Source organism: Plecotus auritus, assembly GCF_963455305.1.
Source record: "Plecotus auritus genome assembly, chromosome: 5".
Lineage (NCBI taxonomy): Eukaryota > Metazoa > Chordata > Mammalia > Chiroptera > Vespertilionidae > Plecotus > Plecotus auritus.
The window spans coordinates 135,413,681-135,428,501 of record NC_137776.1 but is presented as its reverse complement, the minus strand read 5'-3'; the positions used below and the strand labels follow the sequence as shown (position 1 = coordinate 135,428,501).

The following is a 14,821-nucleotide window of genomic DNA, read 5'->3' as shown; positions in this document are numbered from 1 at the left end:
CCTGCCAGTGCCCCGCCCTGGCCTGCCCGGTGGATGGCGCACTTGGTCCCCTCCCTTTCTCTAGCCGTCCCTCCGCGTAGGGTGGGTACTGGATGCCACCACACCCCCCCAACATCTTCTACCCACCCCTCTCCTCTCGTCCACGCCAGGTGCCCCAGCTGGATAGACGCGCCTCCTCCCGCCCCCGCATGCCTTCCCCACTCTGCGCCCCCTTCTCCCAACCTCTGTGCCCTGCCTCAGCACTACCCGTGCCCCTCCGCTCTCAGAGTCACCGGACTCACCCCTGCTCCTTAACCTTCATTGCACTCTGCTCAACTCTTCTGCCCTTTCTCTCCCCCTTCTTTGCTGCTGAGCTACCTTAAAAGCACCTGCTCCTCCTCTCTTGCTCGTCCTGGTTTTTAAGGTACGTTTTTTTTCTGTGTAGAATCCCAAATAGATGAAAATAAGCGAAAAGGGCCTTCCTCCTCATTTCACAGGGAGGAAACCCAGTTGAAATGGAGTGAGGCGCCTTAAGCCACACATCTATTGAGGGGTGATTTTCATAGAAGTCATACTTTCACAACTTCAGATTCAAAAGTAGCTGCTACACTTACTCAACACAGCCTAAAAGAACTGGCTGCCACTCTGTTATTTGCCTTTGGCAATGCATTGATTCCACAAATATATATTCAGTAATTATTATGTGCCAGATATTGTTCTAAGGGCCTTGGAAATGCTGCAGTGCACAAGACAAAATTTCTGCTCCTTGGAGTTTAAAGTCTAGTGGGGGAGGCAAGCAGATTATGACAAGGAAAAGTATAAATGAGCAAGAGAATATGAGTTAGTGCTATGAACAAAATAAATGTGTGAAAGTGTGGGAGGCGGGGCTGTTTTAGATTCATCCCAGGCTTTGAAGAAGTGGCATTTGCTCTGAGTACTGAATTAGAAGATGGAAGGACAGCAACACAGGTAAGGGGAAAAGGCCCTAAAACTGAAGGTTTGGCATGTTTCAGGAATAGAAGCACAGGACAAACTTCCACTACATATTTCCTCTGTGAAAAGGCCATGGAAGATTAGTACTGACTTGTTAAAATGTGTGTAAAGTATAAAGGGTAACAGCTCAATAAAGGTTATTCATCATTATTATCACTTATTTGTGCCAGGACATTATGCTAAGGCAGAACACAGTGCCATACTCCACAGAGGTTGCCGAATGAGGAGCCCAAGAATGCTACTTTCAAAGAGAGAAATTATTTCAGAGAGGAATGGTAAAAGGAAAGATTGCTCACTGGTGAATCGGAGCTGGGTGAATGGATTTAATATGTAGACAGTGCAATACATAGAAAAAAAATTTAATAGCTCATATATATTCATTACCAAGAACGAAAATAAATGAATTAAACATTCAGTTCGCATAGTTAGAAAAAGGACATCAAAAGAATCCAAGGAAAGCAAAGAAAGGGATTAAGAAAAAGAACTAGAAAAGATTAGAAAATTTAAGAAACAGAACCAACCAAAGAATGAAAAGATCTGGGCCGAAACCGGTTTGGCTCAGTGGATAGAGCGTCGGCCTGCGGACTGAAGGGTCCCGGGTTCGATTCCGGTCAAGGGCATGTACCTTGGTTGCGGGCACATCCCCAGTGGGAGGTGTGCAGGAGGCAGCTGATCGATGTTTCTCTCTCATCGATGTTTCTAGCTCTCTATCCCTCTCCCTTCCTCTCTGTAAAATATCAATAAAATATATTTAAAAAAAAAAAAAAAAAAAAAAAAAAAAAAAAAAAAAAGAATGAAAAGATCTGGAAAAGTACAAGTTGCAAAACACTGGAAAACCTAAAGGAATAGGGACAGTACTTCTAATCTCCAAAGCTGGGAACATTTGTGGTTTTAGCTACAACAGAGACCTGAAAGCAAATCCTGAGGAAATTTGGGTTGGAAAAAGAATGTTGACACAGACAAAAATAGCTAAGGAATCATCCTGTCACTGGGAAGGAAAAGCGGAGTGCTGTGGTCACGTCTACAGGCCTCACACAATGCCAACTAACTGAAGCCTGGCTAAAGTTTGTTGATTACGAACGAGTAACTGCCAAACTGTGGGAAATCTCCCGGCAACTCTGCCCAGCACAGTCATTTCACCATACGTGTTCTTCAGTGTTTAACTTGCTCCAATGGTAAAGACACTGAATTCAAATGAATACATTAGAAACTGTGAATCAAGAAGAGATGTAAGAAGTGCTTGTATGTTGGAACTTGCCCTCCAGGAATCATGAAGAAGCCAAGATCTGAAGAAGCCTGAGACAGACCTGGTAGAGAGCAGCCCAGCTGTCGGAGTCACTCCAGCCAGTCCAACTGAGCTGCCATTGTGGCCACATGAGTGAACCCAGGGGCAGGTGAATTAGGAGGTAGAAAAAGAATGTTTCCCTGAGCTACCAGAACAGAATTGTCATTAGCTAAGATTGGGAAGACTACAGGAGAAACAGGTTTGGGGAAGAATATTAGAGTTAGTTAGGAGTAAGTTGAGATGCAGATACCTTTGGGACATCCAGAGGGAGTTGATAGGAAAGCAGTTAGATGTACACATTTTGAGTACATAGTAGAGGCCCAGGCTGGAGATATAAAATTTGGGAGTTGTTGGGATATTTACATTTATAGGATTGTATAAACTCGCTTAAGGAGTAAGTTTAAATGAAAAAGGTCTGAAATCTGACTTCTGAGGTTCTCCAACATTTAGAGGATAAGGAGGAAACATCGAAAGAGTAGGACAGGAGAGGCAAGTTATTTAGGAAGAAAAATGGGTGAATGTGGTGTCACAGACATCAGTTAAAGAATGTGTTTTAGAGGAGTGATTAAATTAGTCAAATTCTCCTGATAGGTAGGACTGAGGCCTGACTGACAATTATTTGTAGCTGTAAAGAACAGAATAAAACCCACAAAAACGTGTGAAATAGATTATTTTTCATTTACAATGTACAGATGAAAAAATATGAGAATAGTTTTGACCAAAATCCCATACCTATTCAGCAACTGAATTAGTGATTTCAAAACAATGCTACATGAAATATAGAAAATGCTTTCTCCGAGAGAAAGCTTCTGGGAGGAGGATTCAAATTGTCCACAAGAAGGCTATTAGGGGGAAAAGAAAGAGAAGGTCTGGACAAGAGTGGGGGAATGAAACAGAGGAGGAGAGAATAAAAAAGTACAAGGCCATATCTTACAAACTCAGAGGCCAAAAGAACCCTATCGGATGGTTTGAAGTTAAAAGTAAAAGCAAGTCACAGTGTTAGTTATGTCCTAGCCTTGTTTGTGGGTTGTTTGTTTGTGTTTGTGTGTGTGTGTTTTTGTTTGTTTGTTTGTTTGTTTTTGCAGAGGTCAAACTTTACTTATTGAGCCTGTCTATTGTCTTTTTGCATCTAGGATAACATACCTTTGGATTTTCAGGTAAATTTCCTTTTTTACAGACTCCTAAGGGCACAATCTCCAAGCACAGAAGACCAGAGAGCCCCAATTATTATTGTTGTTGTGGTAAATATTAACTGTTAACTATTCAATAACATTTTAAAAATAAGTTTGTGTCTATTTTTTTTTAACTTTTTATCTAATCCCAGAGATTTCCCTCATCAGTCCCCTCCCTAATTTATCACCAGTGAATATCATGTAACCCCCTTATGTCTTCTCCTTTGAGTCTAAAGTAAAAAAAGTTGCAAAACTGCCAAAAAAATAAAATAATACAAAGCCGTATTTTTTAACACTTTGCAAAAGCAACAGAAGAGGGAACCTTAGAGTCAATCTATAAGGTTCATTTAAAACAGTGGTTCTCAACCTTCCTAATGCCACGACCCTTTAATACAGTTCCTCATGTTGTGGTGACCCCCAACCATAAAATTATTTTCGTTGCTACTTCATAACTGTAATTTTGCTAGTTATGAATCATAATGTAAATATCTGTGTTTTCCGATAGTCTTAGGCGACCCTGCTAGCGGTTCTCACAGGTCGTGACCCACAGGTGAGAACCGCTGCTGTAGAGCCTAAGACCATCGGAAAACACAGATATTTACATTATGATTCATAACTAGCAAAATTACAGTTATGAAGTAGCAACAAAAATAATTTTATGGTTGGGGGTCACCACAACATGAGGAACTGTATTAAAGGTTCGCGGCATTAGGAAGGTTGAGAACCACTGATTTCAAAGGATGCATAAACAAGAATATCTGGGAAAGCCCTGAAAAAGAAGAAAAGGTGCAGAGGCGAGCGCTACCAGTTAATAAGACATTATAAAGCCAGTATAATAACAAGATGGTATTGGCACATGAGTACATAGATCAATAAAACAGAATAGAAAATTCAAACATAAACCTAACTGCATCTGAAAAGATATTTGCAACTCATATATCTGATAGGGGGACTAATAAGCAAAACATATAAAGAATTCTTACAACTCAATGGCAAACAAACAATCCAAGTTAAAAAAAAAAATGGGCAGGAGATCTGAATAGACATTTTTCCAAAGAAGACATACAGATGGCCAATAAGCACATGAAAAGGTGCTCAACATCACTACTCATCAGGTAAAAGCAAATCAAAACCACAATGAGCTATCACCTCACACCTGTTAGAATGGCTATTATATTTAATTTTCTTTTTTGTTGTTGTTTTGTTAATCCTTACCTGAGGATATTTTTCCCCCATTGATTTTTAGAGAGAGTGGAAGGGAGGGAGAGAGACAGAGAGAAAAACACACCAATGTCAGAGAGACACATCGATTGGTTGCTTCCCGCGACTAACCAGGCCAAGGTATGTGCCGGTGCCCGTGACCAGAATAAAATTCGTGGCCCTTCAGTCCACAGGCCAATGCTCTAACCATTGAGCAAAACTGGCTAGGGCTAGAATGGCTATTATAAAAAAGACAATAAATAAAAAATGTTGATGAGCCCTAACTGGTTTGGCTCAGTGGATAGAATGTCGGCCTGCGGACTGAAGGGTCCCGGGTTTGATTCCGGTCAAGGGCATGTACCTTGGTTGCGGGCACATCCTCAGTAGGGGGTGTGCAGGAGGCAGCTGATCGATGTTTCTCTCTCTCATCAATGTTTCTAACTCTCTCCCTCTCCCTTCCTCTTTGTAAAAAATCAATAAAATATGTTTTTTAAAAAATGTTGGTGAGGGTGTGAAGAAAAGGAAACCCTTGGTAGAAATGTAAATTGGTGCAATCACTATAGAAAAAAGTATGGAGATCAACCAAAGGACTTATATGCATAGCACAACCAATGGACACAAGACACTGGGGGGGTGGGATGAGGGCATGTGACAGGAGGTAGGGGAGGCTGGGGGAAGGTCAATGGGGAAAAAAAAGGAGATATCTGTACTACTATATGTAATACTTTAAACAATAAAAAAATTACATTTAAAAAAATAAACAGTCAAGAACATATGTTTATGAACTAAATACTAAATAATAAAAATATTAATATTTTGGCATAAAAAAGAAAAAGAATGGATGTTCTTCAAAATATTAAAAATTGAACTATCAGATGATCCAACAATTCCACTTCATATTATGTATATATTATGTAAATGTAAGGCTGTGTCTACAAATCTCTTCAAGCAAATCTTGTCATTTGAAATTGAAATTATCTTTCTCTTTACCCTCCTCCCTCCAATTTGGCTCAAGTTTTAAGTATTGCTATTAAAGACATACATATTAGCCATAGCTAAGATTTGGAAACAGCCTAGGTGCCCATCAGCAGATGAGTGGGTTAAAAACCTGTGGTACATCTACACAATGGAATACTATGCTGCGGTAAAAAAGAATTCTTACCATTAGCAACAACATGGATGGAACTGGAGAGCATTATGCTAAGTGAAATAAGCCAGTCAGAGAAAGAAAAATACCACATGATCTCACTCATTTGGGGAAGATAATGAACAACATAAAGTGATGAACAAAAACAGATCCAGAGAGACAGAGAAGCATGGATCAGACAGTGAAACCTCAGCAGGAAGGTAGGGGAGGGTGGGGGTAAGGGGGAGAGATCAACCAAAGGACTTGTATGCATGCATATAAGCCTAATGGACACAGACAACAGGGGGGTGAGGGCATGAGTGGGAGGGGGGGATAGGGGGGCAATGAAGGGATAAGGACACATATGTAATACCTTCATCAAAAAAATTTAAAAAATAATCCACAAACCTTGCAAAAAAAAAAAAAAAGACATATTAGCAAATTAAGATACTATTAAGATAACTTTTAAAAAAGTTAATTACTGAAATTAGTCCTAGCAGATAGCCTTGGGGCACAGTGAGGATTTGGATGTAATGAGAAGGGCTTGAAGAACAACCTGGGTGCAGGCTACGGGTGCTTTTATTTTTTATTTTTATTTTTTTAAATAAATCTTTATTGTTCAGATTATTACAGGTGTTCCTCTTTTTTTCCCCCTAGCTCCCCTCCACCTGATTCCCCACGCCACCCCATGCCCTTACCCCCCGCCACTGTCTTCATCCATAGGTGTAAGCTTTTTGTCCAGTCTCTTCCCGAACCCCTCACACCCCCTCCCCCTTGAGAATTGTCAGTCCACTTTCTTTCTATGTCCCTGATTCTATTATATTTACCAGTCCGTTCTGTTCTTCAGATTTTTTATTCACTTGATTTTTAGATTCACTTGTTGGTAGGTATGTATTTGATGTCATTTTGTTGTTCATAATTTTTATCTTTACCTTTTTCTTCTTCTTCCTCTTCTTAAAGAACACCCTTCAGCATTTCATGTAATCCTGGTTTGGTGGTGATGAACTCCTTTAGCTTTTTCTTATCTGTGAAGCTCTTTATCTGACCTTCAACTCTGAATGATAGCTTTGCTGGGTAGAGTAATCTTGGTTGTAGGTTCTTGCTGTTCATCACTTTGAATATTTCTTGCCACTCCCTTCTGGCCTGCATAGTCTCTGCCGAGAAATCAGCTGACAGTCGTATGGGTGCTCCCTTGTAGGTAACTAACCGTTTTTCTCTTGCTGCTTTCAAGATTCTCTCTTTGTCTTTTGTCCTTGGCATTTTAATTATGATGTGTCTTGGTGTGGTCCTCTTTGGATTCCTCTTGTATGGGGTTCTGTGTGCTTCCTGGACTTGTAAGTCTATTTCTTTCACCAGGTAGGGAAAGTTTTCTGTCATTATTTCTTCTAATAGGTTTTCAATAGTTTGCTCTTTCTCTTCTTCTGGCACCCCAAAAATTCGGACGTTGGTACACTTAAAGTTGTCCCAGAGGCTCCTTACACTATCTTCATATTTTTGGATTTTTTCTTTTTGTTTTTCTGGTTGGGTGTTTTTTGTTTCCTCATATTTCAGATCTTTGGTTTGATTCTTGGGGTACGTTGATCTACAGTTGAGTTTCTGTATATTCTTTATTTCAGACAGTGTATGCTTAATTTCTGACTGGTCCTTTTCCATTTTTTTGGCATTCTCATTAAGGTCCTTGAAGGTCTCACTAAGCTCCTCGGAGGTCTCAACAAGTTTCTCGGCGGTTTTTAGAAGATTCTTGAGTAACCTTATAAATGTGGTTCTGAACTCTATGTCGTCCATTAGTTTGCTTTCCTCCATTTCTCTCATACGTGACATGTTTCTTTGTCTCCGCATTTTGCTGCTTCCTTATGTTGATGGAGTGGCTTTGTGTGGTTGGTGACCTATAGGGGCCAGTAGCTCAGCCTCCCCAATCACCTGAGGTGGACGCCTTTGGTACACCCCTTTGTGGGCTGAGTGCAAAGTCTTGGTGTAGTTAAGCCTTGATTGCTGTCGGTACACTGGGAGGAATTGACCTCCAGGCCAATTGGCTGTGAGGACCCGCTGTGTCTATAATGGAAGAACTGCTGCGCTGGAGACACGCTTATGGTGCAGGACTTGTTTCAGTGGGGCTTTGGTGCTCACTGAGTCTGTCTCTTGAATGTGTCACTTATGGATGTGAGGAGTTGAAATCTGGTGTCTCACACTGACCACTAGGTACACTGGCTTCTGGATCTCCAATGGGGTGCAGGTCAGCTACTGTCTGAGGCCACCCAGCAGGAGCTACAGCAAGAACTACAGTTTTCTCCTCTTTGCTTGGGGTTTGGAGGTTTTGGAGCTGTCTGACCCGGGCTGCAAGTTTGCTAGGTTAAGCTGCTATAGGGCAGGCCATTCATATGCTAAAGTCGCTGCTTGGAGCTTGGGTGGGTTTGTAGATTGTGCATGGCGGGGTCTCAGGGCATGCTAGGCTAGGGCGTGGCAAACAGCGATGGATGCCAGTAAGCTGGCTCTGCGGCTCTGCGTCTCTGACCGTGTCCCTGCGTCCCGCGCCCCAGCACAATAAACAATTGTTCCTGCTCGCAGCCCTGCAAGCAAGCCTCCCTCACTTTCCGACCCCATGGCAGACAGTCCAGCTTCTCCCCGTAGGAGTTTGGGTCCCCTGCGTCTCCCTAGAAACGAGTTTGGAGTAATCAGGAGCTTATCTCCCTTTGGGTTGAAAACAGCAGCGCTCCCAGTCACCCGTCGCCAGCCCGATTCACACGTCTCCGTACCTCAGCTTTTCAGCACTTGTGCACCCCTCAATGCTGTTTGCTCTTTCCTTCTAGTTGTAGAACTTCCACTCAGCCAGCTTTCCCGTGGTTCTGGGTGATAGACGTCTTGTCTTTTAGTTGTAGTTTTGAAATTGTTGTGCGAGGCAGCAGTTTAGGTGTTTACCTACGCCGCCATCTTGGATCTCCTCTACGGGTGCTTTTAAAGAAAACCTCTGTACAGAAAGGTGGGTGGGAGGACCCTCAAGACTAACCTGCCCGTCTTTACAGTTTTGCCTTGGGCTTGTAGTTTAGTAGTCCGGAGAATGACACATGTGTGGATAAACAGATGAAGAATATTTCTCAACAAGCACTAATTGGCAAGCAAAAAGAAAAAAGATTAACCCTTTGTACGCCATACGCCTCTACAGACACAAGCGGTGGACATTCCCCATATGCCACGCGTCTATAGCTGCACACCTCACATATCAACTCTGGTTGCCCAATTTTAAATCAGACTTGTTAGTGACATCTCTGGGTTTGTAAAGAAAATTATGGTATCTTAAATTTGTAAATATTCCAGCGCATACGGAAGACATTCCAATATCAATATATAGGGCTGCCACTCAGACGCGCAAGAGATGAACACTGAGACACTTGAGATTTTTTTTGTTCATTGTGACACTTGAGATTTGTTTGTGTTATCATAAATTTCACACCTAAAATGGTAAACATGGTGTGCATTCTTCGTTATTTTTTTACAGATTTGGAGCATCAACAAAATTTAGTGTTTTCGAGGCTTTTCGTGTTGACGGATTATTTTTATTTCGTGCTTGCTTTTGTTGATATTTCCATAGAATTGAAAATTATTATTTTATCATTGAATTTATCGTTGTAATATATTATATTGTGCAAATAAAACTCAATCCTTATAAATGGCATCAGATGAAGAAATAATCAAACCAAACACCTCGCAAGAAGAGGTTTCCGTTTTGGACGGGCGACAGTTAACTGGTTAATTCTGTTAGAATCTAATCTATTCTAAACATCTCACAAGTTTTCCCCAAGAGAGGCCCAGTGGTGAATGGCCCTGCAATGGGTTAATAAATTATCGCAGGTCAGGGGAAAACTGCTGTGCAGATCCCATGCTGTGCAGATCCCATGCCCAGATCAAAGTGAGGAGATACCAAAGTGAGGAAAGGGAGAGTGGTGCAAATACAATCAGGAGGAATGAGTCATAAAGCAACTCATAGAGGGAACCTGGAGTAGGACAGAACCACTAATGCCTGAGACTCTGACTCCCCATTCTGCTCCTCAATGGTATATTGCAGTTCCTGAAATGAACAGAAGGGGCGCCATTCCCAAATTCTTCCTGCTCAGTATTGAAGCCCCTGGTGAAAGGACTTATCATCTACAGGTATTTCATTTTACAGTTCGAGAGTGTTTCTCATGTGATCTTTATAGCAACTAGGTAATGATTTGGGGCGTGTCCTATTCGCTCCATTTTACAGACAGAAAGCTGAGAGGCAGCCAGTTTAAGTGACTTAATCAGTGTCAGACAATTAAGCTGCAGAGTTAGTCTTTTGACTCCTGAGTCAGTGTCCTTCCCACTCTGCTGTCTAGACTAAAGCAGGGTTGTCAGGTACAACCCAGAAATGGACGGAGACACAGATTCTGACAAAGGGAACGAAGACCCACTCTGGGAGCCATCCCTCACAGACAATGGCCTTGGGAACGCTGCTGCTCTTCCGATAGTCAAGGTCAAGCTGAACCTGCTCCTAGGTTTCAAACATCACTGAATTTGGCTTCCTTGGGTCATTCTGTGATCAGGGCCATGAGTTGAGTTTGGTCAAGGGGAAAGAAGGGTATAAGCAGAAGTGGGTTGGGCACCTGCCACATTTTTGGCTCATGCCTGTCTTCTCAGGGACATGAAGACACCCAGTGTAACCCCTCAGTGGCTACAAGTTGGAAATCCTCTAGAAATGATTACTCTTGACAAAGGCTAGGAGGCCTGCTAGACTGTCAGAGACCTAAGGTGCCTAGGCAGCCTCTGCTTGCAAGAAGCTGAGCATAGAGTGCCTGAAGCCAATTCCAGCATGTCAGCAGGGCTGAATCATCTGGAGATGGCTGAGGGCATTTCCCCAAACGTGAAAAGATGCATAAATGATTGCTTGCTGCCAGACAGCTGAGGGCATTTCAATCTACATGTTATTGCCTCCTACTGGCCAAACACCTGAACAGCTGTAGGCAGTTCTTCCAATCTGACAATGGATTCTGTATACTAAACCCTGGCCTTTGATGTGTATATCTACCTTGCCTTAGGACAATTTGTGTTAATAAAAAGCAAGGGGTCCTGAGACAAGGGGGAACTTAGTTCCTTTAGCTAAGTCTTCACTGGCTCTCCATAATGCCTTCCAAAATTATGTTTCATCTCTGGACTCTTGATTAATTTACACACAGCACCTTCTCCAGATTCCTGAACCCTTCAAAATGCTGGATTAAGACCCCCGGCAATAGAGATGCAGAGCCTCTGAATAAGTGTAAAAATTTGGCCAGAGAATATTTCTCCATGTCAGTGTTTTAGCTAGCAATCGTTGCACTAGTGCTCTGTAATAAAAAACACTTATATCAGTGACACATAACCCAAAGCATTTATTTTCTTGTTTACAAGTCTGAGTTGGCTGGGCCCTCTCTGGATTGAGCCTGGAGGTCTAGCTCAGGCCTACTGCCTGGCCTGCATTATTCCAGGCCCCATGGTGAACAAAGGCATGGATGGTGAATGGTGAATGGCATACACACAAAAGGGCAAGCATAACCTCTCATAAGCACATTCAAAGCCCCTGCTTGTGTCACAGTGTCACTAACACTGCATTGGCCAGAGCAAGTCACGGATGCCAAACAGGGGAATATACTCTGTACTAGTGGGAGGTACTACAAAGTCATTTAGTAAAGGACATGGGTGTAAAATACTAAAACGTGAAAGGAGTGAAGCATTGGGAACAATGGTCCAAAGTACTGCAATTGGTTCGAAATTTGACAAAAATATTATTTATGAGTAACTTTAAAAAATAATAAAACAGCTCTGGCCTATGTGGTTCTGTGCACAGAAGGATTGCAGGTTCAATTCCTGGTTAGGGCACATACCCAGGTTTTGGGTTCAATACCAGGTCAGGGTGCATATGGGAGGGAACCAATTGATGCTTCTCTCTCACATTGCTGTTTCTCTCTCTCTCTCTCCCTCTTCCTGTACCTTACTCTCTCTCTAGAATCATTTAAAAACATATCCTTGGGTGAGGATTAAAAAAAAACAACCCTTAAAAAATAATAAAACAACAGCTAACATTTATTGTCTTATTATATGCTAGGTACTTTTGTTATGTACTTAGCATGTATTAGTTCATTTAATCCTCACAACAATCCTATTATTGTGACCCATATTTTACAGATGAAACTACCAAAGCACAGCTGGGTTAAGGAAGAATTAAGATCACACTACTAATAGCAGAGGAGGATGGTGACAATTACATTAGAAAGGATCACTGTCCATTTCCTCTTTCCCTGTTGTGTCTCTCGCACCCTGTCCCTCCCTCTAAGTGCCCTGTCTTGGAAAACTACGACATCTGGCCACCCAAGCCAGAACTCCTTAGCATCATCCTTGAGGCCCCTCTCACTTGCCTTCTGCTACATGATTCAGTTCATTAGGCTCTACTGTCTATACCTCCTTAACTCCTCCCAGGTCTGCTCCCTTCTCTTCAGTTTCTGCCATTGCCCTGCCACTTCTTTTTTTTTTTTTTTTAATGGAATTTATTGGGGTGACATTGGTTAATAAAATTATATAGGTTTCAGGCATACAATTCTATATACATTATCTGTACATTGTACTGTGTGTTCACCACCCCAAGTCACGTCTCCTCCTGTCACCATTTATCCCCCCTTTACTCTCTCTTACCTGCCCTGCTACTTCTTTCCAAAAGAATCCCCTATCCTTAGTCCTGCTCCCTTATCATTGCTGTCAGAGGGATTTTCCTATGATTGCAATCTGGGCAAGTCATTCTCCTGCTTAAAAAGTTTCCACATTCCCTGGAGCTTTTAGGATACAGTTATCATAGTATTACAGGCCTTCATTTTCTGACACTCAGTCGCACTTTTCTATAACTTTCCACACTACCTGCAAGTCCTGTGCAGTTTCATACCCTCTTGCCTTTGCTTATACTGCACCCTCTGTCTGCATCCTCTATTCCCCTTCTTCATCCTGTCAACTCCTATGTATCTAGACTTCTAGCTCTGGGAAGTCTTCCCCAATTTTCCCCTAGTCTGATTAGATGCTCCTTCTCTGGGCCTTCAGCAGACCCTGCCCCTACTTTGTGGCATTTACCAGACTACATTGCAATAATGGATTCCACTGTCTGCTTCTCCATCGTTCGTTTTCCTCAAAATGTGATTCATGAACTCCCTGTTTCAGAACCACTTGTGATGTTTGTTTAACAAACAGGCTCCTGGGTCTTATCCCAGACCACCAACTCAGATTCTTTGCAGGACAGAGCCTAGAAATCTGCATTTTAAACATTTCCCGAGATGATTCTAACTTGTACCAAGTGTAAGAACCACCACACTACACAGGGAAGTGGCCATGCTTTCTTGTACCCCTGCATCTAGCACAGTGTCTGGCACAAAGTAAGCGCACAATGAATGTGCTCTGAATGAATGAGTTAATGAGCAGCACTGGTCAAGGACAGCCCAAACACAAGGCAAATATATTGGGCTGCAGATATTCCAGATGCCAGCAGATGGCGCTGTGTCAACAGAAATGCTTTTCCGTGAAGGGCGGGAAGACAGGAAGTTTTGTTTTACCGGAATTCAAGCCTCAAATGCTGCATAATTGAACTTATTTTTTCCTGTTCAGTTTACCTACCATTGTCCTATTTGCTTAAGTAAATTTACTTCTGAAGGCATAAAGACTTCGAGAAGAAAAATGAGTAGAAGGAGACTTGTTACAGAGGAGAGCTGAGCAGGTAATGAAAGAGGTGGGAAGGATATTCTAATGACTCCTATTTCCAGAAAGCTGCTCCCAGCGAGCACTCAGTGTTGTAAAATTACCCAAAGTATTCAAAAGACTGTCATTCAGCCAGAGGGTGGAGCCATCCTGTAATTTCTGTTAGTCATCCACTGTTTCATTTATGCACTGTCAATGCCTGAGTGACTAACCTTTTAAAATTGTTTCTCTTATATAACAAAGTCTGAAAGCCCAAGTCTTCCTCCTGGGGTGAGTACTTTATTCTCCTGAGGTGCTGGAAGTGAGCGCACAGTGTAAAGGCCAGGGGCCCCGTAGACAACTCTCCTTCCCCCTCCCAACTTCCCCTCTTACCCCCTCCCCCACACATCCCGTGCAAATAACTGATAGGGCTGGCCTGAGGCACTGGGAAGACTATCGGGCAAGGCCAGAACTAAGGCTGAGCTGTTTTCCTCCCAAGGGGGAGCTTTCAGCCAGAGGCATTCAGGAGGGAACCCAGGGAGGGGCTGGCAGCCCTACCAGCTCTAGGCAAAAGGAAAAGAGTAGGAGACACAAAGGAGGTGGCAAAACCCCTGCTCTCAGCCTAGTCTCACTCTTATTGGGAAGGCATAATTTAAAGGCATCCCACGAATTAAGGACGATATATGGTAGAAATTACTATCAAGTTCTGAATGACTATAACCAAATGGAAGCCCATAAAAGTAATGAGAGAAGATACAGTTCCCTTTTCCGTTTCCTTTTATTTCTTTTATTTTTAATTTTTATTGATTTCAGAGAGGAAGGGAGAGGGAGAGAGAGAGATAGAAACATCAATGATGATAGAGAATCATTGATTGGCTGCCTCCTGCACGCCCCCTACTGGGGATCGAGCCTGCAACCCAGGCATGTGCCCTTGATCAGAATCAAACCTGGGACCCTTCAGTCCACAGGCCGACACTCTATCCACTGAGCCAAACCAGCTAAGGCTCCTTTTATTTCTTGAACAATAAAATCTAAAAGTCATTACGTGGGGACCAAACAAGGTTGGTGTTAGGTTTGATCGAGCAATTGCACTCTGGCCTCATGCGTTCCTCCTTCGGGGCCTGCTCCTGGTCACAGCTGCAGGCAAGGGCATCCTAACAGGTTCTCACTTGAGGTTTGGTTGTCCTCAGGATGAGGAGCTGGCCCACAGCTACCTTGGAATGGGGTCAGGGACCTGGAGATTGGGGAGCACCAGGCAGGAGTGTGTCAGGTGGCTGATGTTCCTGTCTTTGTCCAATGTCCCTTCTCCCAACCTGGGAAGAAGGGCTGCTCTGGGTCCGAGGGAGCTGTTCCTGGAAGGAGAGT

At 42.7% G+C, this 14,821-nt stretch overlaps 2 protein-coding genes across 2 annotated transcripts in view; both read left to right on the top strand.

The window, feature by feature from the left end:
• The window catches only part of CDC37L1 (cell division cycle 37 like 1, HSP90 cochaperone), a 72,095-nt gene extending 68,562 nt beyond the window's left edge, over window positions 1-3,533 (top strand). The window contains exon 7 of the mRNA XM_080669938.1: window positions 3,435-3,533. Within this exon, the coding sequence (XP_080526064.1) occupies window positions 3,435-3,509 (75 nt within the window). The 3' untranslated portion in view covers window positions 3,510-3,533. The remainder of the gene's footprint in view (window positions 1-3,434) is intronic.
• Window positions 361-14,821, top strand: part of RCL1 (RNA terminal phosphate cyclase like 1) — a 98,424-nt gene continuing 83,963 nt past the window's right edge. The window contains exon 1 of the mRNA XM_080669934.1: window positions 361-403. The gene's annotated coding sequence lies outside the window, so the exon portion shown is untranslated. The remainder of the gene's footprint in view (window positions 404-14,821) is intronic.